Source organism: Carcharodon carcharias, chromosome 24, assembly GCF_017639515.1.
Source record: "Carcharodon carcharias isolate sCarCar2 chromosome 24, sCarCar2.pri, whole genome shotgun sequence".
In the NCBI taxonomy this organism is placed as follows: Eukaryota; Metazoa; Chordata; class Chondrichthyes; order Lamniformes; family Lamnidae; genus Carcharodon; species Carcharodon carcharias.
Window position 1 is genome coordinate 16,013,270 of NC_054490.1, and position 23,170 is coordinate 16,036,439.

General features: G+C 61.4%; 1 protein-coding gene across 1 annotated transcript in view; it reads left to right on the plus strand.

The window, feature by feature from the left end:
* The window catches only part of LOC121269348 (E3 ubiquitin-protein ligase DTX4-like), a 149,992-nt gene that overhangs the window by 69,002 nt on the left and 57,820 nt on the right, over window positions 1–23,170 (plus strand). Inside the window, exons 2-5 of the mRNA XM_041173900.1 lie at window positions 7,329–7,606; window positions 7,925–7,957; window positions 8,036–8,115; window positions 12,343–12,378. Coding sequence (XP_041029834.1) covers window positions 7,329–7,606; window positions 7,925–7,957; window positions 8,036–8,115; window positions 12,343–12,378 — 427 coding nt within the window. The remainder of the gene's footprint in view (window positions 1–7,328; window positions 7,607–7,924; window positions 7,958–8,035; window positions 8,116–12,342; window positions 12,379–23,170) is intronic.

Here is a 23,170-nt window from a genome sequence, read left to right on the forward strand (position 1 = left end):
TGGAAACAGTTTATCACATCCATGTCCTCAGTATTCTCAGTCCCTCCACCAGTGGGAACAGTTTATCACATGGATGTCCTCTGGATTCTCAGTCCCTCCACTAATGGGAACAGTTCATCGCATCGATGTCCTCTGGATTCTCAGTCCCTGCACCAATGGCAACAGTTTATCACATCGATGTCCTCTGGATTCTCAGTCCTTGCATCAATGGGAACAGATTATCACATCGATGTCCACTGGATTCTCACTTTCTGCACCAATGGGAACAGTGTATCACATCAATGTCCTCTGGATTCTCAGTCCTTCCAACAATGGGAACAATTTATCACATCGATGTCCTCTGGATTCTCACTCTCTGCACCAATGGGAACAGTTTATCTCATTGATGTCCTCTGGATTCTCAGTCCCTGTACCAATGGGAACAGTTTATCGCATCGATGTCCTCTGGATTCTCAGCACCTCCACCAATGGGAGCAGTTTATCGCATCGATGTCCTCTGGATTCTCAGTCCCTGCACCAATGGGAACAGTTTATCACATCGATGTCCTCTGGATTCTCAGTCCCTGCACCAATGGGAACAGTTTATCACATCGATGTCCTCTGGATTCTCAGTCTCTGCACCAATGGGAACAGTTTATCACATGGATGTCCTCTGGATTCTCAGTCCCTCCACTAATGGGAACAGTTCATCGCATCGATGTCCTCTGGATTCTCAGTCCCTGCACCAATGGCAACAGTTTATCACATCGATGTCCTTTGGATTCTCAGTCCTTGCATCAATGGGAACAGATTATCACATCGATGTCCACTGGATTCTCACTTTCTGCACCAATGGGAACAGTTTATCTCATTGATGTCCTCTGGATTCTCAGTCCCTGTACCAATGGGAACAGTTTATCGCACCGATGTCCTCTGGATTCTCAGCACCTCCACCAATGGGAGCAGTTTATCGCATCGATGTCCTCTGGATTCTCAGTCCCTGCACCAATGGGAACAGTTTATCACATCGATGTCCTCTGTATTCTCAGTCCCTGCACCAATGGGAACAGTTTATCACATCGATGTCCTGTGGATTCTCAGTCCCTGCACCAATGGGAACAGTTTATCACATCGATGTCCTCTGGATTCTCAGTACCTGCACCAATGGGAACAGTTTATCGCAACGATGTCCTCTGGATTTTTATTCCCTCCACCAATGGGAACAGTTTATAGCATGGATGTCGTCTGGATTCTCAGTCCCTGCACCAATGGGAACAGTTTATCGCATCGATGTCCTCTGGATTCTCAGTCGCTGCACCAATGGGAACAGTTTATCACATCGATGTCATTTGTATTTTCAGTCCCTGCATCAATGGGAACAGTTTATTACATCGATGTCCTCTGGATTCTCAGTCCCTGCACCAATGGGAACAGGTTATCACATCGATGTCCTCTGGATTCTCAGTCCCTTCACCAATGGGAACAGTTTATCGCATAGATGTCCTCTGGATTCTCAGTCCCTCCACCAATGGGAACAGTTTATCACATCGATGTCCTCTGGATTTTCAGTCCCTCCATGAATAGGAACAGTTTATCGCATCGATGCCCTCTGGATTCTCAGTCGCTGCACCAATGGGAACAGTTTATCACATCGATGTCCTTAGGATTCTCAGTCCCTGCACCAATGGGAACAGTTTATCACATCGATGTCCTCTGGATTCTCAGTCCCTGCACCCATGGGAACAGTTTATCGCAACGAGGTCCTCTGGATTTTTATTCATTCCACCAATGGGAACAGTTTATCGCATGGATGTCGTCTGGATTCTCAGTCCCTGCACCAATGGGAACAGTTCATCGCATCGATGTCCTCTGGATTCTCAGTCGCTGCACCAATGGGAACAGTTTATCACATCGATGTCATTTGTATTTTCAGTCCCTGCATCAATGGGAACAGTTTATTACATCGATGTCCTCTGGATTCTCAGTCCCTGCACCAATGGGAACAGGTTATCACATCGATGTCCTCTGGATTCTCAGTCCCTGCACCCATGGGAACAGTTTATCGCATCGATGTCCTCTGGATTCTCAGTCCCTCCACCAATGGGAACAGTTTATCACATCGATCTCCTCTGGATTCTCAGTCCCTGCACCAATGGGAACAATTTATCGCATCGATGTCCTCTGGATTCTCAGTCCCTCCACCAATGGAAACAGTTTATCACATCGATGTACTCTGGATTCTCAGTCACTGCACCAACGGGAACAGTTTATCACATCGATGTCCTCTGGATTCTCAGTCCCTGCAACAATGGGAACAGTTTATCACATCAAGGTCCTCTCAACTCTCTGTCCCTGCACCAATGGGAATAGTTTATCACATCAGTGTCCTCTGGATTCTCAGTCCTTGCACCAATGGGAACAGTTTTATCACGTCGATGTCCTCTGGATTCTCACTCTCTGCACCAATGTGAACAGTGTAGCACATCGATGTCCTCTGGATTCTCAGTCCTTCCAACAATGGGAACAGTTTATCACGTCGATGTCCTCTGCATTCTCAGTCCCTCCACTAATGGGAACAGTTCATCGCATCGATGTCCTCTGGATTCTCAGTCCCTGCACCAATGGCAACAGTTTATCACATCGATGTCCTCTGGATTCTCAGTCCTTGCATCAATGGGAACAGATTATCACATCGATGTCCACTGGATTCTCACTTTCTGCACCAATGGGAACAGTGTATCACATCGATGTCCTCTGGATTCTCAGTCCTTCCAACAATGGGAACAATTTATCACATCGATGTCCTCTGGATTCTCACTCTCTGCACCAATGGGAACAGTTTATCTCATTGATGTCCTCTGGATTCTCAGTCCCTGTACCAATGGGAACAGTTTATCGCATCGATGTCCTCTGGATTTTCAGCACCTCCACCAATGGGAGCAGTTTATCGCATCGATGTCCTCTGGATTCTCAGTCCCTGCACCAATGGGAACAGTTTATCACATCGATGTCCTCTGGATTCTCAGTCCCTGCACCAATGGGAACAGTTTATCACATCGATGTCCTCTGGATTCTCAGTCTCTGCACCAATGGGAACAGTTTATCACATCGATGTCCTCTGGATTCTCAGTACCTGCACCAATGGGAACAGTTTATCGCAACGATGTCCTCTGGATTTTTATTCCCTCCACCAATGGGAACAGTTTATCGCATGGATGTCGTCTGGATTCTCAGTCCCTGCACCCATGGGAACAGTTTATCTCATCGATGTCCTCTGGATTCTCAGTCGCTGCACCAATGGGAACAGTTTATCACATCGATGTCCTTTGGATTTTCAGTCCCTGCATCAATGGGAACAGTTTATCACATCGATGTCCTCTGGATTCTCAGTCCCTGCACCATTGGGAACAGTTTATCACATCGATGTCCTCTGCATTCTCAGTCCCTCCACCAATGGGAACAGTTTATCACATCGCTGTCCTCTGGATTCTCTGTCCGTCCACCAAAGGGAACAGTTTATCGCATCGATGTCCTCTGGATTCTCAGTCGCTGCACCAATGGGAACAGTTTATCACATCGATGTCCTCTGGATTCTCAGTCCCTGCACCAATGGGAACAATTTATCGCTGTCTCCTCTGCTGGGGTTCCACGTGATTTTGAAAACTTCGATCCAACCTCCTCTCGGACTTTCTTCTCTGAGCAGTCCAGCCCCGGCTTCCCCAAATTCATCACCGAAGCCATTGTTGCTTTGTGAGCCTGGTTGTGCTTGGGGGTCTTTCTGGTGCGTGGGGGTGTTTCTGCTTGTGTGTGGGGGTGTTTCTGGTGTGTGGGGGTGTGTCTGGTTGTGCGTGGGGGTGTTTCTGCTTGTGCGTGGGGGTGTTTCTGCTTGTGCGTGGGGGTGTGTCTGGTTGTGCGTGGGGGTGTCTCTGGTTGTGCGTGGGGGTGTGTCTGGTTGTGCGTGGGGGTGTGTCTGGTTGTGCGTGGGGGTGTGTCTGGTTGTGCGTGGGGGTGTGTCTGCTTGTGCGTGGGGGTATGTCTGCTTGTGCGTGGGGGTGTTTCTGCTTGTGCGTGGGGGTGTGTCTGGTTGTGCGTGGGGGTGTGTCTGGTTGTGCGTGGGGCTGTGTCTTATTGTGCGTGGGGGTGTGTCTGGTTGTGCGTGCGGGTGTGTCTGGTTGTGCGTGGGGGTGTGTCTGGTTGTGCGTGGGGGTATGTCTGGTTGTGCGAGTGGGTGTGTCTGGTTGTGCGTGGGGGTGTGTCTGGTTGTGCGTGGGGGTGTGTCTGGTTGTGCGTGGGGGTGTGTCTGGTTGTCTGAGTGGGTGTGCCTGATTGTGTACGAGTGGGTGTGTCTGGTTGTGCGTGGGGGTGTGTCTGGTTGTGCGTGGGGGTGTGTCTGGTTGTGCGTGGGGGTGTGTCTGGTTGTGCGAGTGGGTGTGTCTGGTTGTGCGAGTGGGTGTGCCTGATTGTGTGCGAGTGGGTGTGTCTGGTTGTGCGAGTGGGTGTGTCTGTTTGTGCGTGGGGGTATGTCTGGTTGTGCGAGTGGATGTGCCTGATTGTGTGCGAGTGGGTGTGTCTGGTTGTGCGAGTGGGTGTATCTGGTTGTGCGAGTGGGTGTGTCTGGTTGTGTGAATGGGTGTGTCTGGTTGTGCAAGTGGGTGTCTGGTTGTGTCCGAGTGGGTGTCTGGTTGTGTGCAAGTGGGTGTCTGGTTGTGTGCATGGGAGTGTCTGGTTGTGCATGGGAGTGTCTGGTTGTGCATGGGAGTGTCTGGTTGTGTGTGGGAGTGTTTGATTGTGCGAGTGCGTGTGTCAGGTTGTGTGTGTGGGATTTCTGGTTCTGCGAGTGGTGTCTGGTTGTGTGTGTGTGTGTGTGTCTGGTTGTGCAGGTGGGTGTGTCTGGTTGTGCGAGTGGGTGTCTGGTTGTGTGTGGGTGTGTTTGGTTGTGTGTGTGGGTGTGTCTGGTTGTGCGAGTGGGTGTCTGGTTGTGCGAGTGGGTGTCTGGTTGTGCGAGTGGGTGTCTGGTTGTGCGAATGGGTGTCTGGTTGTGCGAGTGGGTGCCTGGTTGTGAGGGTGGGTGTGCAAGTGGGTGCCTGGTTGTGTGTATACGTGTATCTCTGTCTGGTTGTGTGTGGGTGTGTGTGGGTGTGCGGTGGGTGCCTGGGTGTGTCTAGTTGTGTTTAGGTGTGTGTCTGGTTGTGTGTGGCTGTGTGGGTCCATGTGGATGCGTGTATGGGTGTGTCTGGTTGTGCGGGTGTGTGTCTGGGTGTGTGTATACGTTTGTCTGTGTCTGGTTGTGTGTGGGTATGTCTGGTTATATGTGTGTGTGTGTGTATGTGTATGTATGTGTCTGTGTGTGTATGTGTGTCTTTGTGTGTTTGTGTGTGTGTGTGTGTGTGTACGTGTGTTTGTGTGTGTGTGTGTGTGTCTGTATGTGTGTGTGGGTATCCTTCACTGTCGCTGGGTCAAAATCCTGGAACTCCCTCCCTAACAGCGCTGTGGGTGTATCTACACCACAGTGACTGCAGCAGTTCAAGAAGGCAGCTCACCCACCACCTTCTCATTGGGCAATTAGGGATGGGCAATAAATAAACAACAAAAAGCCACATGTGAGGTGAATGACTATTTGGCAAAGGTTTAATGCTGGAGGGCAGGGCAGAGGGAGCTACTCTGAGAGGGAGACTGTCGTTCCAACAGAGGCTGTATGAATGGCTCTCTTAGCTTGGTGGAGGCTGGTACAGGGGGGAGAGGGGCACAATTTGGGAGATGAAGGCCCACGGTCCCCTCCCTTGACCGTTGCTGCGTCTGAAAGAAAGGCTGGGGAGTGTTGGGACGGTGGGAATAACACATCCTCGATATTCCCACGGTCTCGCTGAGGGGGAGGGGGAGGGGGAGCGGGTGGGGGTGTGGGTAGGGAATACATCAGGAGTCTGAAAAGAGATGGAATAGGCTTTGTACGAACAGCAATCACCAGAGGCAGCAAGTCATCTGTACAGACAGCAGAGATGGTACAGCGTGGGGGGAAGGGAGGGAGAGAGAGTCAGCGAGAGAGAGGGAGAGAGAGAGTCAGGGAGAGAGAGGGAGAGGGAGAGTCAGGGAGAGAGAGGGAGAGAGAGAGTCAGGGAGAGAGAGGGAGAGAGAGAGAGTCAGGGAGAGAGAGGGAGAGAGAGAGAGTCAGGGAGAGAGAGGGAGAGAGAGAGAGAGTCAGGGAGAGAGAGGGAGAGAGAGAGAGTCAGGGAGAGAGAGGGAGAGTCAGGGAGAGAGAGGGAGAGAGAGAGTCAGGGAGAGAGAGGGAGAGGGAGAGTCAGGGAGAGAGAGGGAGAGAGAGAGTCAGGGAGAGAGAGTCAGGGAGAGAGAGAGTCAGGGAGAGAGAGTCAGGGAGAGAGAGGGAGAGGGAGAGTCAGGGAGAGAGAGGGAGAGAGAGAGTCAGGGAGAGAGAGGGAGAGAGAGAGTCAGGGAGAGAGAGGGAGAGGGAGAGTCAGGGAGAGAGAGGGAGAGAGGGAGTCAGGGAGAGAGAGGGAGAGAGAGAGAGTCAGGGAGAGAGAGGGAGAGAGAGAGAGTCAGGGAGAGAGAGGGAGAGAGAGAGAGTCAGGGAGGGAGAGTCAGGGAGAGAGAGGGAGAGAGAGAGAGTCAGGGAGAGAGAGGGAGAGAGAGTCAGGGAGAGAGAGGGAGAGAGAGAGAGTCAGGGAGAGAGAGGGAGAGAGAGAGAGTCAGGGAGAGAGAGGGAGAGAGTGAGTCAGGGAGAGGGAGAGAGAGAGAGTCAGGGAGAGAGAGAGAGTCAGGGAGAGAGAGAGAGAGAGTCAGGGAGAGAGAGAGAGTCAGGGAGAGAGAGAGAGAGTCAGGGAGAGAGAGAGAGAGTCAGGGAGAGAGAGAGAGTCGGAGAGATAGAGTCAGAGAGAGAGGGAGAGTTGGAGAGAGGGAGAGAGAGTCAGGGAGGGAGAGAGAGAGAGTGAGTCAGAGAGAGAGGGAGAGGAGAGACAGAGGGAGTGTTTGATGGGGACAGTGTAGAGGCAGCTTTACTCTGTATCTAACCCTGTGCTGTACCTGTCCTGGGAGTGTTTGATGGGGACAGTGTAGAGGGAGCTTTACTCTGTATCTAACCACGTGCTGTACCTGTCCTGGGAGTGTCTGACGGGGACAGTGTAGAGGGAGCGTTACTCTGTATCTAACCCCGTGCTGTACCAGTCCTGGGAGTGTTTGATGGGGACAGTGTAGAGGGAGATATACACTGTAATCCCCGCCCCCCCCGGTTCCTGTTGATGACCCTGTATAAGAATAGTTGAGAAGTTGAGTGTGATGCCTGCTGTGGTCACATAGCCAGTGCTGTGTCACTATTTAATGCTTGTCTTGTGCTGCAGGGACCCTTCGGCCCGTCAGGCGGAACCTGTACGACCCCTCGTCCGCCCCGGGGAAGGGCATCGTGTGGGAGTGGGAGAACGACAACGGCGCCTGGACGCCCTACGACATGGACCTCTCGGTGACCATCCAGAGCGCCCACGACAACCACAGCCCCTGGATTGACCTGACCCCCGCCGGCTTCTGCTACGTGGTGGACTTTGGCGGCATGTGCCAGATCAACCGGCGCACCCACCGCCGCCGCAGGCTGCACTGGCGGCTGGACGCGGCCTACCCGATCGTGGGGCCCGGAACCTGCGGCCTGCAGCCCCCTGCCCCTCCCCCCGCCGCGCCCAAGGCCCGCCCCTGGCCGCCGGTGCCCCCGGCCAGCTCTCCCTGCGGCTGCCAGCAGTGCCTGCTGGTCGCCAGCGTCAAGGCCTCGCCCGTCGCCCCCGGCAACGGGGCCTACCCGACAGGAGGAGGCGGCGGCGGAGGAGGAGGAGGAGGAGGAGGGCCTCCCCAGCTGTCCCCTGGCCGCCCCCTCGCCCAGACCGGCGGCAACAACAACCCGCCTCGGCCCCCTCCGCCCTCGTCTCAAAGCCTCCCCGCTAGGCCCCAGGTGGCCGGCTCGCAGCCCCAGGCCCTGGGCAAGGCCCGAGCCCTGACCTCCTCCTCCTCCTCCTCCTCCTCCTCCTCTTCGTCCTCCTCCTCCTCCTCCGCGGTGGCCAAGGCGGCGACTCCGAACGACGCCAACACGCCGGGCCTGCAGCAGCTGGCCATCGCCCAATCCCGGGCCCTCATCGCCTCCGGGTAAGCAATGGGAGATTCACCATGGCCCTGGGCAAATTTGAGTTGGTTTCAGTCCCTGAAGGTGGCAGGACAAGGGCGCAAGGGAGGCTCTCCTTCATCGGACGAGGTATCGAGCCCAGAAGCAGGGCCATGATGCTATAAAAACGCTGGGTAGGCCGCAGCTGGAATTTTGTGTCCAGCTTTGGCCAACACGGGACAGGAAGGACACAGTTGCCACGGAGAAGAGTGCAGGGGACGTCTACAAGGGAGGGCTGGAAAATTGCAGCTACGAGGAAGGATTGGATAGGCCAGGGGTCGTTTTCCTTGGAACAGAGGAGGCTGACGGTGGTGGGGGGTGGCGGGGGGGTGTGGGTGGGGGGTTGGGGGAACCTCATTGGGGTGGACGAAATCATGAGGGGCCTAGATAGGGTGGAGAGTGAAGACTTGTTTCCCCATAGCTGAGAGGGGGTCAATTACCAGGGGGCGTAGGTTTAAGGTGATTGGTATAAGGTTTAGAGGGGACACGAGGAAAAACTTTTCCACCCAGAGGGCAGTGGGTGGGTGTCTGGAATTCACGGCCTAAGTTGGCGATTGAGGCTGAAGCGCTCAGCTCATTGGAAAGGAAGCTGGATCTGCAGCTGAAGCGCTGGAACCTGCAGGGATACGGACCAGGCCCCGGAAAGCGGGGTTGAAATGAGGAGCCGGGCCAGCTTTATCGTCTCTTTTCCTGGCCAGCATGGACGCGACGGGCCGAATGGCCTCTTTCCTTGCCGTAACTTTGCTGTGGGAGGGCCAGGGGACGGGCGTGGAGTTTTCAGAATGGCACAGCACAGGAGGAGGCTGTTCGGCCCGTCGTGTTCGTGTGGACTCTTGGAAAGGTTCTGTCCGATTGGCCCCTCACCTCATCTCCCTCTCTCTCTCTCTCCCTCTCCCCTCACCCTCCCTCCTACAGCCCAGAAAATTCGGACCCCCTCCTCGCATTAACCCGATTTGCTTCTTTGGAAGCGCCCGTCGATCGGTTTCGGGGAGCGTCTCCCAGGCTGCGATGACCTGTATCCCACCGCTCAGAGCGAACGTCCCTCCGGGCGGGATCTTCCTGCCCCTCCCACTGCGGAGCTGAGGGGAGGGGCAGGTCATGAGGTCCGGGGTGGGGGAGTTGGGTGGTTTGGGGGTGGGGGGGGGTGGTGGGGGAGGCAGAAAATCCCGGCCTACTTATTTATTCCATCGCAAACCCTTCGTCGGAGTTCGGTTTGCGTGGAGAGACTGGAGAAGAGCAGAGAGGGTGAAGGGGAGGTTCGAGTGAGGTGCAGAAACTGCGAGGCAGGGCGGAGGGAGGGGGGGTGGTGCGGGGAAGGTGGGGGTAAATGAGGGGATGCTTCTCGCCCTGGCTGATTTCTCCCCTCTCGAACCCGGGAGCCATTGAACAGCGATCAGGACCAGACGTCTGATTTGCCCCCGATTCCCACAACTCCCGCCCCCCCCCCCCCACCGATAGAAACAGCAATTTCCATCTCGCCAACATCTCTCCCCGTGTCAGCTCATCGACTGCAGAAACCCTCACTCGTGCCCTTGTTACATTCAGACCAGACCCGGTTTGTTCCATTGCGTTCCTGGCATTGATCCCTCTCCGAAACTCGTTGCCTCTAACGCCCATCGCCCTGTGTGCTCGCTGACCAACACTGGCCCCAGATCCACCATCACCGCCATTTCTTATATTCAAATTCTCATCCTTCCCTCTGAATCCTTCCATGGTCTCATCCCTCATTATCTCTGTAACCTCCTCCAGCCCCTACAACCCTCCCTATCTCTGTAACCTCCTCCAGCCCCTACAACCCTCCCTATCTCTGTAACCTCCTCCAGCCCCTACAACCCTCCCTATCTCTGTAACCTCCTCCAGCCCCTACAACCCTCCCTATCTCTGTAACCTCCTCCAGCCCCTACAACCCTCCCTTTCTCTGTAACCTCCTCCAGCCCCTACATCCCTCCCTATCTCTATAACCTCCTCCAGCCCCTACAACCCTCCCTATCTCTGTAACCTCCTCCAGCCCCTACAACTCTCCCTATCTCTGTAACCTCCTCCAGCCCCTACAACTCTCCCTATCTCTGTAACCTCCTCCAGCCCCTACAACACTCCCTATCTCTGTAACCTCCTCCAGCCCCTGCAACCCTCCCTTTCTCTGTAACCTCCTCCAGCCCCTACAACCCTCCTTATCTCTGTAACCTCCTCCAGCCCCTACAACCCTCCCTATCTCTGTAACCTCCTCCAGCCCCTACAACCCTCCCTATCTCTGTAACCTCCTCCAGCCCCTACAACCCTCCCTATCTCTGTAACCTCCTCCTTCCCCTACAACCCTCCCTATCTCTGTAACCTCCTCCATCCCCTACAGCCCTCCCTTTCTCTGTAACCTCCTCCAGCCCCTACAACCCTCCCTATCTCTGTAACCTCCTCCAGCCCCTACAACCCTCCCTATCTCTGCACTCCTCCAGCCCCTACAACCCTCCCTATCTCTGTAACCTCCTCCAGCCCCTACAACTCTCCCTATCTCTGTAACCTCCTCCAGCCCCTACAACCCTCCCTGTCTCTGTAACTTCCTCCAGTTCCTACAACCCTCCCTTTCTCTGTAACCTCCTCCAGCCCCTACAACCCTCCCTATCTCTGTAACCTCCTCCAGCCCCTACAACCCTCCCTATCTCTGCACTCCTCCAGCCCCTACAACCCTCCCTATCTCTGTAACCTCCTCCAGCCCCTACAACTCTCCCTATCTCTGTAACCTCCTCCAGCCCCTACAACCCTCCCTGTCTCTGTAACTTCCTCCAGTTCCTACAACCCTCCCTATCTCTGTAACCTCCTCCAGCCCCTACAACCCTCCCTATCTCTGTAACCTCCTCCTTCCCCTACAACCCTCCCTATCTCTGTAACCTCCTCCTTCCCCTACAGCCTTCCCTTTCTCTGTAACCTCCTCCAGCCCCTACAACCCTCCCTATCTCTGCACTCCTCCAGCCCCTACAACCCTCCCTATCTCTGTAACCTCCTCCAGCCCCTACAACCCTCCCTATCTCTGCACTCTTCCAGCCCCTACAACCCTCCCTATCTCTGCACTCTTCCAGCCCCTACAACCCTCCCTATCTCTGCACTCTTCCAGCCCCTACAACCCTCCCTATCTCTGCACTCTTCCAGCCCCTACAACCCTCCCTATCTCTGCACTCTTCCAGCCCCTACAACCCTCCCTATCTCTGCACTCTTCCAGCCCCTACAACCCTCCCTATCTCTGCACTCTTCCAGCCCCTACAACCCTCCCTATCTCTGCACTCTTCCAGCCCTGGCCCCCATGCGCACCCTCTGGTTTCATTCGCTCCACCATTGGCGGCTGTGCCTTCAGCTGCCTGAGGCCCTGAGCTATGGAGTTCCCTTCGCAGCCCTCGCTACTCTCTCTCTCTCTCTCTCTCGCCTCTCCTCTCTTCCCTCTTCTCTCTCTTCCTTTAAGACTTCACTTTGCAGACTCTCGCTGTGACCGAACTTGTTGACCCCCCTGCCCTCACCCCCTCCTCAAACCTCGATTCGGTGGCTGCTCCCGGGAGACGCCTTGGGCTGTCTCCCAGTGTCGGAGTGGGAGTGGGAGTGGGGGTGGGGGTGGGGGGGGGGTCCGACCCAAAACCCAGCTCTCCCCCCCCCCCTGCAGCCCCCCCACAACGGACCACCACCAGCGCCCCCCACCTCCCACCCCTCCCGTGTCCAAGGAGCGTGAGAGAAATGGCCAGAGGCCCGGTGCCTTCAGATGAATCCCACCCCCCCCAACCGCCACCAGCCCCCACTATCCCGGGAAAGGAGCTGTCGGCGGGGGTGGGGGATGGTGGGATGAAGCTGGGACAAAGGGCTGTCTGGGACGAGAAGATGCTGGAATGCGTTCTGCCTGAGAAAGCCTTGGATCCTTTTGTCGGGCCCTGGGCCGCAGCCCCTGCTTTGTTTCGTCAATCTTGAAAGGGGTTTGGGTTGGGTTGGGTTGGTGGTGGTGGTGGGGGGGGTGGGGGGGTGGTGTTGGGGAGTGGGGAGGAGGGGCTGTGGCCTCAGCGTTGTCTCTTCAGCCGCCTACCCCACCGATCCCCCTCCCCCCCCCCCCCCCCCCCAACCCCCCCCCCCTCTCTACTCCCCCACCCTATTCCCCCCCTCCTCCTTTTTAAGCCATGTTTGACAAGGCCCTTGGTGGTTGCCCTGGTTACTTTTCTCTGGAGTTAGGCCTCATGGTGTTAACCCAGGCCTCTGTTGTGCACTCGAGGCGGGAGTGGGTGGGTGGTGGGGGTGGGGGTGCGGTGGGACGTGGGCGGGGGAGGGGGTGGGGAGAGCCGGTTGCCGTGGCGACGGCAGGGTGGACGGAGGAGTTGAGAGTGAGCGGATTTTGGCGGAGTTTTCTCCTGCGTGCGGCGAGGGGAGGGACACAGAGTTAAAAACTGAAGGCGAGGGATTGGAAGCGGGAATGAGCCACCGGCTCGGGAGTCGCGGTCCGGAAGGCACCCTTAATGTAGATGGTGGAGCGGGGTGTGGGGGGCAGGGACAGGGGGTGTGGGGGGCAGGGGCAGGGGCAGGGACAGGGGGTGTGGGGTCAGGGACAGGGGGTGTGGGGGGCAGGGGCAGGGGCAGGGACAGGGGGTGTGGGGGTCAGGGACAGGGGGTGTGGGGGTCAGGGACAGGGGGTGTGGGGGGCAGGGGCAGGGACAGGGGGTGTGGGGGTCAGGGACAGGGGGTGTGGGGGGCAGGGTCAGGGACAGGGGGTGTGGGGGTCAGGGACAGGGGGTGTGGGGGGCAGGGGCAGGGGCAGGGACAGGGGGTGTGGGGGTCAGGGACAGGGGGTGTGGGGGGGCAGGGGCAGGGGCAGGGACAGGGGGTGTGGGGGTCAGGGACAGGGGGTGTGGGGGGGCAGGGACAGGGGGTGTGGGGGGCAGGGGCAGGGACAGGGGGTGTGGGGGTCAGGGACAGGGGGTGTGGGGGGCAGGGGCAGGGGCAGGGACAGGGGGTGTGGGGGTCAGGGACAGGGGGTGTGGGGGTCAGGGACAGGGGGTGTGGGGGACAGGGGGTGTGGGGGGCAGGGGCAGGGGCAGGGACAGGGGGGTGTGGGGGGTCAGGGACAGGGGGTGTGGGGGGCAGGGACAGGGGTTGTGGGTGGGTCAGGGACAGGGTGTGGGGGGCAGGGACAGGGGGTGTGGGGGGCAGGGGCAGGGACAGGGGGTGTGGGGGTCAGGGACAGGGGGTGTGGGGGGGTCAGGGACAGGGTGTGGGGGGCAGGGACAGGGGGGGTGGGGTCAGGGACAGGGTGTGGGGGTCAGGGACAGGGGGGGTGGGGTCAGGGACAGGGGGTGTGGTGGGCAGGGACAGGGGGTGTGGGGGGCAGGGACAGGGGGGTGTGGGGGGGGGCAGGGACGGGGGGGTGTGGGGGGGGGGCAGGGACGGGGGGGTGGGGGGGGGGCAGGGACAGGGGGGGGTGGGGGGGGCAGGGACGGGGGGGTGGGGGGGTGCAGGGACAGGGGGGGTGGGGGGGGGGTCCAGGGGTCGTGGAGGAAAGAGAGCTCCTTTTCACCTTTGACCTCTCGGTTATAACTTTCGCTTGACCGTTCTCCTCTGACCCCAAGAGGCCGATGATGAGGAGTGAGCCGAGGGTCTGGGGGTCTCCCCCCTCCCTCCTTTCTCCGTTCCCCCCCTCCCTCCTTTCTCCGTTCCCCCCCTCCCTCCTTTCTCCGTTCCCCCTCTCCCTCCTTTCTCCGTTCCCCCTCTCCCTCCTTTCTCCGTTCCCCCTCCCGACGAGACTAGAAATGTCGGGTGTTGCTCTTCACCTCCGTCCCCATCTCACAATCTGCCCCACCTCTGCCAGCCTCTCTCACTCAACCCCCTCCTGCCTCGCAACCTCCTCCCTCGCCCCCATCCCTCATCCCCCCGCCCTTGCCCCCCTCGGCCCTCACCCACTCCCCGCCCCCTCGTTCCCCCCCCACCTCTGCCAGCCTCTCGCACTCACCCCTCCTCACTCGCAACCTCCTCCCTTGCCCACCTCCCTCATTCCCCCACCTCTGCCAGCCTCTCTCACTCACTCCCCCTCCTCACTCGCCCCTCCCTCAACCCCCATCTCGCCCCCCCCTTGCTCCTCTCACCCCCTCCCTCACACACCACCTCCCTCATCCCCCACCCTCAACCCCCTCCCTCCCCTTCCCTTGTCCTCACTCATCCCCCCACCTCGACACTCCCCGCCTTGCTCCCCCCTTGCTCCCCCCTTCCTCTCCCGCTCCCTCTCTCTCTCGCCCCCACTCCCTCTCTCACCCACCCCTTTCTCGCCCCCCCACCTCTCTCTCGCCCCCCCCACCTCTCTCGCCCCCTCCCACTCTCTCTCGCCCGCTCCCTCTCTCTCGCCCCCACTCCCTCTCTCTCACCCACTCCTTTCTCGCCCCCCCCCACCTCTCTCTCGCCCCTCTCTCTCGCTCCCGCCTCTCTCGCCCCCTCCCTCTCTACCCCTCTCTCTCCTGCCTCACCCTCTCGCACCCCCATCTCTCACTCGCCCCCTCCCTCTCTCTCGCCCCCTCCCTCTCTCTCTCACCCCCTCCCTCTCTCTCTCACCCCCTCCCTCTCTCTCTCGCCCGCCCCCTCCCTCGCTCTCGCCCCCTCCCTCTCTCTCACCCCCCTCCCTCTCTGTCTCGCCCCCTCCCTCGCTCTCTCGCCCCCTCCCTCTCTCTCTCTCTTGCCCCCCCATCTCTCTCTCTCGCCCCATCCCACACCCTCTCGCCCCTCATCTCCCTATCTCATCACCCCCCTCTCTCTCACCCACCCCGCTCTCTCCCCCCCACCTCTCTCTCGACCCTCTCACTCCTGCCTCTCTCACCCTCTCCCTCGCCCCCCCTCCCTCTCTCTCATCCCACCCGTCTAGTGCCCCCTCCCACTCTCTCGCCTCCCTCTCGACCCCTCCTCCCTCCCTCTCACGCTCACCGCCCCTCCCTCTTTCGCACTCCCCTCCCTCTCTCTCACTCCACCTCCCTCTCTCTCACTCCACCTCCCTCTCTCTCACTCCACCTCCCTCTCTCTCACTCCACCTCCCTCTCTCTCGCCCCATCATTCTCTCTCTCTCTCTCGGCCCTCCCTCTCTCTCGCCCCTCCTCTCCCTCTCTCTCTCTCTCGGCCCTCCCTCTCTCTCGCCCCTCCTCTCCCTCTCTCTCTCTCTCGGCCCTCCCTCTCTCTCGCCCCTCCCTCTCTCTCGCCCCTCCTCTCCCTCTCTCTCTCTCTCGGCCCTCCCTCTCTCTCGCCCCTCCTCTCCTTCTCTCTCTCTCTCGGCCCTCCCTCTCTCTCGCCCCTCCTCTCCCTCTCTCTCTCTCTCTCAAGCCCTCCCACTCTCTCGCCCCCCCATCACTCTCTCTCTCTCTCTAGCCCCCCCTCTCACCCTCCCTCCCTCTCTCTTGCCCCCTCCCTCTCGCCCCCCCGCCTCCCTGTCTCTCTCGCCCCCATCACTGTCTCTCTCTTGCCCCCACCCTCTCTCTCTCGCCCCCCCCCACTCTGTCGCACACCATCCCTCCCTCTCTCTCATCCCCTCCCTCCCTCTCTCTCACCCCCTCCCTCCCTCTCTCTCACCACCCTCCCTCCCTCTCTCTCATCCCCTCCCTCCCTCTCTCTCATCCCCTCCCTCCCTCTCTCTCATCCCCTCCCTCCCTCTCTCTCACCCCCTCCCTCCCTCTCTCTCACCCCCTCCCTCCCTCTCTCTCACCCCCTCCCTCCCTCTCTCTCACCCCCTCCCTCCCTCTCTCTCACCCCCTCCCTCCCTCTCTCTCACCCCCTCCCTCCCTCTCTCTCACCCCCTCCCTCCCTCTCTCTCATCCCCTCCCTCCCTCTTCTCACCCCCTCCCTCCCTCTTTCTCACCCCCTCCCTCCCTCTTTCTCACCCCCTCCCTCCCTCTTTCTCACCCCCTCCCTCCCTCTCTCTCACCACCCTCCCTCCCTCTCTCTCACCCCCCTCCCTCTCTCTCTCTCTCACCCCCCTCCCTCCCTCTCTCTCACCCCCTCCCTCCCTCTCTCTCACCACCCTCCCTCCCTCTCTCTCACCCCCCTCCCTCTCCTCTCTCTCACCCCCCTCCCTCTCTCTCTCTCTCAACCCCTTCCTCCCTCTCTCTCTCAACCCTTCCTCCCTCTCTCTCACCCCCTCTCTCTCTCTCTCACCCCCCTCTCTCTCTCTCTCTCACCCCCCTCCCTCTCTCTCTCTCTCACCCCCCCTCTCTCGCCCCCTTCCCTCTCTCTCGCCCCCTTCCATCTCTCTCTCTCTCGCCCCCTTCCCTCTCTCTCTCTCGCCCCCTTCCCTCTCTCTCTCTCGCCCCCTTCCCCCTCTCTCTCTCGCCCCCTTCCCTCTCTCTCTCTCGCCCCCTTCCCTCTCTCTCTCGCCCCCCTTCTCTCTCAGCCCCCCCTCTCTCCCCCCCTCTCTCTTGCCTCACCCTCTCGCCCCCCCGGCTCTCTCTCGCCCCCTCCCACTCTCTCTCGCCCGCTCCCTCTCTACCCCTCTCTCTCCTGCCTCACCCTCTCGCACCCCCATCTCTCTCTCACCCCCCTCCCTCTCTCTCTCACCCCCCTCCCTCTCTCTCTCACCCCCCCCTCTCTCCCCCTCTCTCTCTTGCCTCACCCTCTCGCCCCCCCATCTCTCTCTCACCCCCTCCCTCTCTCACCCCCCTCCCTCCCTCTCTCACCCCCCTCCCTCCCTCTCTCACCCCCCTCCCTCTCTCTCTCACCCCCCGCCCTCTCTCTCTCGCCCGCTCCCTCTCTCTCTCACCCCCCCCCCCTCCCCCTCTCTCTCTTGCCTCACCCTCTCGCCCCCCCGGCTCTCTCTCGCCCCCTCCCTCTCTCTCTCACCCCCCTCCCTCTCTCTCTCGCCCCCCCGGCTCTCTCTCGCCCCCTCCCTCTCTCTCTCACCCCCCTCCCTCTCTCTCTCGCCCCCCCGGCTCTCTCTCGCCCCCCCGGCTCTCTCTCACCCCCTCCCTCTCTCTCTCACCCCCCTCCCTCTCTCTCTCGCCCCCTCCCTCGCTCTCTCGCCCCCTCCCTCGCTCTCTCGCCCCCTCCCTCGCTCTCTCGCCCCCTCCCTCGCTCTCTCGCCCCCTCCCTCGCTCTCTCGCCCCCTCCCTCTCTCTCTCTCTTGCCCCCCCATCTCTCTCTCTCGCCCCATCCCACACCCTCTCGCCCCTCATCTCCCTATCTCATCACCCCCCTCTCTCCCCCCCACCTCTCTCTCGACCCTCTCTCTCGCTCCTGCCTCTCTCACCCTCTCCCTCGCCCCCCCTCCCTCTCTCTCATCCCACCCGTCTAGTGCCCCCTCCCACTCTCTCGCCTCCCTCTCGACCCCTCCTCCCTCCCTCTCACGCCCACCTCCCTCTCTCTCTCACCGCCCCTCCCTCTTTCGCACTCCCCTCCCTCTCTCTCACTCCACCTCCCTCTCTCTCACTCCACCTCCCTCTCTCTCACTCCACCTCCCTCTCTCTCACTCCACCTCCCTCTCTCTCTCACCGCCCCTCCCTCTTTCGCACTCCCCTCCCTCTCTCTCACTCCACCTCCCTCTCTCTCACTCCACCTCCCTCTCTCTCACTCCACCTCCCTCTCTCTCACTCCACCTCCCTCTCTCTCACTCCACCTCCCTCTCTCTCACTCCACCTCCCTCTCTCTCGCCCCATCATTCTCTCTCTCTCTCTCGGCCCTCCCTCTCTCTCGCCCCTCCTCTCCCTCTCTCTCTCTCTCGGCCCTCCCTCTCTCTCGCCCCTCCTCTCCTTCTCTCTCTCTCTCTCGGCCCTCCCTCTCTCTCGCCCCTCCCTCTCTCTCGCCCCTCCTCTCCCTCTCTCTCTCTCTCGGCCCTCCCTCTCTCTCGCCCCTCCTCTCCCTCTCTCTCTCTCTCGGCCCTCCCTCTCTCTCGCCCCTCCCTCTCTCTCGCCCCTCCTCTCCCTCTCTCTCTCTCTCGGCCCTCCCTCTCTCTCGCCCCTCCTCTCCTTCTCTCTCTCTCTCGGCCCTCCCTCTCTCTCGCCCCTCCTCTCCCTCTCTCTCTCTCTCTCAAGCCCTCCCACTCTCTCGCCCCCCCATCACTCTCTCTCTCTCTCTAGCCCCCCCTCTCACCCTCCCTCCCTCTCTCTTGCCCCCTCCCTCTCGCCCCCCCGCCTCCCTGTCTCTCTCGCCCCCATCACTATCACTCTCGCCCCCTCCCTGTCTCTCTCTTGCCCCCCCCATTCCTGTCTCTCTTGCCCGCCCCGTCTCTCTTGCCCCCCCCGACCCCCCTTCTCTCTCGTCCCCCCTCCCTTTCTCGCCCCCCCATGTCTCTCTCGCCCCCACCACCCTGTATCTCTCAGCCCCCCTCCCTGTCTCACTCACCCTCCTCCCTCCCTCTCCCTCCCTCTCTCTCACCTCCCTCCCTCTCTCTCACCTCCCTCCCTCTCTCTCACCTCCCTCCCTCCCTCTCCCTCCCTCCCTCTCTCCCCCTCTCTCTCTTGCCTCACCCTCTCTCGCCCCTCCCCTCACCCCCTCCCCTTACCCCCTCCCTCTCTCCCCCTCCCTCTCTCGCCCCTCCCCTCACCCCCTCCCCTTACCCCCTCCCTCTCTCCCCCTCCCTCTCTCGCCCCCCCTCACCCCCTCCCTCTCTCCCCCTCCCTCTCTCGCCCCCCCCTCAGCCCCTCCCTCTCTCCCCCTCTCTCTCTTGCCTCACCCTCTCGCCCCCCCCACCTCTCTCTCGACCCTCTCTCTCGCTCCTGCCTCTCTCGCCCCCTCCCTTTCTCTCACCCCCCCTCTCTCTCTCTCACCCTCTCCCTCTAGTGCCCCCTCCCACTCTCTCGCACCCCCCCACTCTCACCCCCTCCCTCTCTATCCCTCTCTCTCTTGCCTCACCCTCTCGCAACCCCTTCTCTCTATCTCGCCCCCTCCCTCTCCCTCTCGCCCCCCCATCTCTCTCTCTCGCCGTCCCCCTCTCTCGCACCCCCTCTCTCTCTCGCCCCTCTCTCTCGCTCCTGCCTCTCTCACCCCCTCCCTCTCTCTCACCCCCTCCCTCTCTACCCCTCTCTCTTGCCTCACCCTCTCGCCCCCCTTTCTCGCCCCCCTCTCTCTCACCCCCTCTCTCTCTACCCCTCTCTCTCTGCCTCACCCTCTCTCTCACCCCACCCCTCTAGCGCCCCCTCCCACTCTCTCGCCTCCCTCTCAACCCCTCCTCCCTCCCTCTCACTCCACCTCCCTCTCGCCCCCTCCCTCTCTCTCGCCCCCCCCTCTCTCTCAAGCCCTCCCACTCTCTCGCCCCCCCATCACTCTCTCTCTCTCTAGCCCCCCCTCACACCCTCCCTCTCTCTCCCTCCCTCCCTCTCTCTTGCCCCCCCCTCTCGCCCCCTCCCTCTCTCGCCCCCTGCCTCCCTGTCACTCTCGCCCCCTCCCTGTCACTCTCGCCCCCTCCCTGTCACTCTCGCCCCTCCTCCCTGTCACTCTCGCCCCTCCTCCCTGTCACTCTCGCCCCTCCTCCCTGTCTCTCTTGCCCCCCCTCCCTGTCACTCTCGCCCCCTCCCTGTCTCTCTTGCCCCTCCTCCCTGTCACTCTCGCCCCCTCCCTGTCACTCTCGCCCCCTCCCTGTCACTCTCGCCCCCTCCCTGTCTCTCTTGCCCCCCCTCCCTGTCACTCTCGCCCCCTCCTCCCTGTCTCTCTCACCCCCCCCGTTCCTGTCTCACTCGCTCCCCCCATTCCTGTCTCTCTTGCCCCCCCACTCTTGACCCCCCCTCTCTCTCTCGACCCCCCTCCCTGTTTCTCTCGCGTCCTCCCTGTCTCTCTGGCCCCCCCTCCCTGTCTCTCTGGCCCCCCCTCCCTGTCTCTCTGGCCCCCCCTCCCTGTCTCTCTGGCCCCCCCTCCCTGTCTCTCTGGCCCCCCCTCCCTGTCTCTCTCGCCCCCCCCCTCCCTGTCTCTCTCGCCCCCCCCCTCCCTGTCTCTCTCGCCCCCCCCCTCCCTGTCTCTCTCGCCCCCCCTCCCTGTCTCTCTCGCCCCCTCCCTGTCTCTCTCGCTCCCTCCCTGTTTCTCTCGCGTCCTCCCTGTCTCTCTGGCCCCCCCTCCCTGTTTCTCTCGCATCCTCCCTGTCTCTCTCGCCCCCCCCCCCGTCTCTCTCGCCCCCTCCCTGTCTCTCTCGCCCCCCCCCCCCGTCTCTCTCGCTCCCTCCCTGTCTCTCTCGCCCCCCCCTCCCCGTCTCTCTCGCTCCCTCCCTGTCTCTCTCGCCCCCTCCCTGTCTCTCTCGCCCCCTCCCTGTCTCTCTCACTCCCTCCCTGTCTCTCTCGCCCCCCCCCCGTCTCTCTCGCTCCCTCCCTGTCTCTCTCGCTCCCTCCCTGTCTCTCTCGCTCCCTCCCTGTCTCTCTCGCCCCCTCCCTGTCTCTCTCACTCCCTCCCTGTCTCTCTCACTCCCTCCCTGTCTCTCTCACCCCCCCTCCCTGTCTCTCTCACCCCCCCTCCCTGTCTCTCTCACCCCCCCCTCCCTGTCTCTCTCGCTCCCACCCCGTCTCTCTCGCCCCCTCCCTGTCTCTCTCGCCCCCCCCTCCCTGTCTCTCTCGCTCCCACCCCGTCTCTCTCGCCCCCCCTCCCTGTCTCTCTCGCCCCCCCTCCCTGTCTCTCTTGCCCCCTCCCTGTCTCTCTTGCCCCCTCCCTGTCTCTCTTGCCCCCTCCCTGTCTCTCTTGCCCCCTCCCTGTCTCTCTTGCCCCCTCCCTGTCTCTCTTGCCCCCTCCCTGTCTCTCTTGCCCCCTCCCTGTCTCTCTTGCCCCCTCCCTGTCTCTCTTGCCCCCTCCCTGTCTCTCTTGCCCCCTCCCTGTCTCTCTTGCCCCCTCCCTGTCTCTCTTGCCCCCTCCCTGTCTCTCTTGCCCCCTCCCTGTCTCTCTTGCCCCCTCCCTGTCTCTCTTGCCCCCTCCCTGTCTCTCTCACTCCCTCCCTGTCTCTCTCACTCCCTCCCTGTCTCTCTCACCCCCCCCTCCCTGTCTCTCTCACCCCCTCCCTGTCTCTCTCGCCTCCCACCCCGTCTCTCTCGCCCCCCTCCCTGTCTCTCTCGCCTCCCACCCCGTCTCTCTCGCCCCCCTCCCTGTCTCTCTCGCCCCCCCCTCCCTGTCTCTCTCACCCGCCCCTCCCTGTCTCTCTCACCCGCCCCTCCCTGTCTCTCTCACCCCCCTCCCTGTCTCTCTCGCTCCCCCCCGTCTCTCTTGCCCCCTCCCTGTCTCTCTCACCCGCCCCTCCCTGTCTCTCTCACCCGCCCCTCCCTGTCTCTCTCACCCGCCCCTCCCTGTCTCTCTCACCCGCCCCTCCCTGTCTCTCTCACCCGCCCCTCCCTGTCTCTCTCGCCTCCCCTCCCTGTCTCTCTCACCCCCCCCTCCCTGTCTCTCTCACCCCCCCCTCCCTGTCTCTCTCACCCGCCCCTCCCTGTCTCTCTCACCCGCCCCTCCCTGTCTCTCTCACCCCCCCCTCCCTGTCTCTCTCGCCTCCCCTCCCTGTCTCTCTCGCCTCCCCTCCCTGTCTCTCTCGCTCCCTCCCCACCGTCTCTCTGGCCCCTCCTCCCTGTCTCTCTGGCGCTTCCCTCCCTGTCTCTCTTGCCCCCTCCCCGTCTCTCTTGCCCCCTCCCCGTCTCTCTTGCCCCCTCCCCGTCTCTCTTGCCCCCTCCCCGTCTCTCTTGCCCCCTCCCCGTCTCTCTTGCCCCCTCCCCGTCTCTCTTGCCCCCTCCCCGTCTCTCTTGCCCCCTCCCCGTCTCTCTTGCCCCCTCCCCGTCTCTCTTGCCCCCTCCCCGTCTCTCTTGCCCCCTCCCTGTCTCTCTTGCCCCCTCCCTGTCTCTCTTGCCCCCTCCCTGTCTCTCTTGCCCCCTCCCTGTCTCTCTTGCCCCCCCCTCCCTGTCTCTCTTGCCCCCCCCTCCCTGTCTCTCTTGCCCCCCCTCCCTGTCTCTCTTGCCCCCCCCTCCCTGTCTCTCTTGCCCCCCCCTCCCTGTCTCTCTTGCCCCCCCCTCCCTGTCTCTCTTGCCCCCCCCCTCCCTGTCTCTCTTGCCCCCCCCTCCCTGTCTCTCTTGCCCCCCCCTCCCTGTCTCTCTTGCCCCCCCCTCCCTGTCTCTCTTGCCCCCCCCTCCCTGTCTCTCTTGCCCCCCCCTCCCTGTCTCTCTTGCCCCCCCCTCCCTGTCTCTCTTGCCCCCCCCTCCCTGTCTCTCTTGCCCCCCCTCCCTGTCTCTCTTGCCCCCCCCTCCCTGTCTCTCTTGCCCCCCCCTCCCTGTCTCTCTTGCCCCCCCCCTCCCTGTCTCTCTTGCCCCCCCCCTCCCTGTCTCTCTTGCCCCCCCCTCCCTGTCTCTCTCGCTCCCTCCCTGTCTCTCTCGCTCCCTCCCTGTCTCTCTCGCCTCCCTCCCTGTCTCTCTCGCCCCCCTCCCTGTCTCTCTCGCCCCCCCTCGCCCACCCCTCTCTCTCGCCCCCCCTCTCGCCCCCCTCCCTCTTGCTTGCCACCCTCTCTCTCTCTCACCCCCGTCCACCTCTCTCTCACCCGCCTCGCCCCCCTGTCTCTCTCTCCCTCCCTCTTTCTCGCTCCCCCCTCGCCCCATCCCTCTCTCTCATCCCCCTCCCTCCCTCTCTCTCTCACACCCCTCCCTCTCTCTCACCTCCCCCTCCCTGTCTCTCTCGCACCCCCTCTCCCTCTTGACCCACCTCTCTGTCCCTCTCGCCCCTCCTCCCTGTCTCTCTTGCCCCCTCCCTGTCTCTCTTGCCCCCTCCCTGTCTCTCTTGCCCCCTCCCTGTCTCTCTTGCCCCCTCCCTGTCTCTCTCGCCCCCCCTCCCTGTCTCTCTCGCCCCCCCTCCCTGTCTTTCTCGCCCCCCCCTCCCTGATTCTCTTGCCCCCTCCCTGATTCTCTTGCCCCCTCCCTGTCTCTCTTGCCCCCTCCCTGTCTCTCTTGCCCCCTCCCTGTCTCTCTTGCACCCCCTCCCTGTCTCTCTCGCCCCCCCTCTCTGTCTCTCTCACCCCACTCCCTGTCTCTCTCCGCCCCCTCCCTGTCTCTCTCGGCCCCCTCCCTGTCTCTCTCGGCCCCCTCCCTGTCTCTCTCGGCCCCCTCCCTGTCTCTCTCGGCC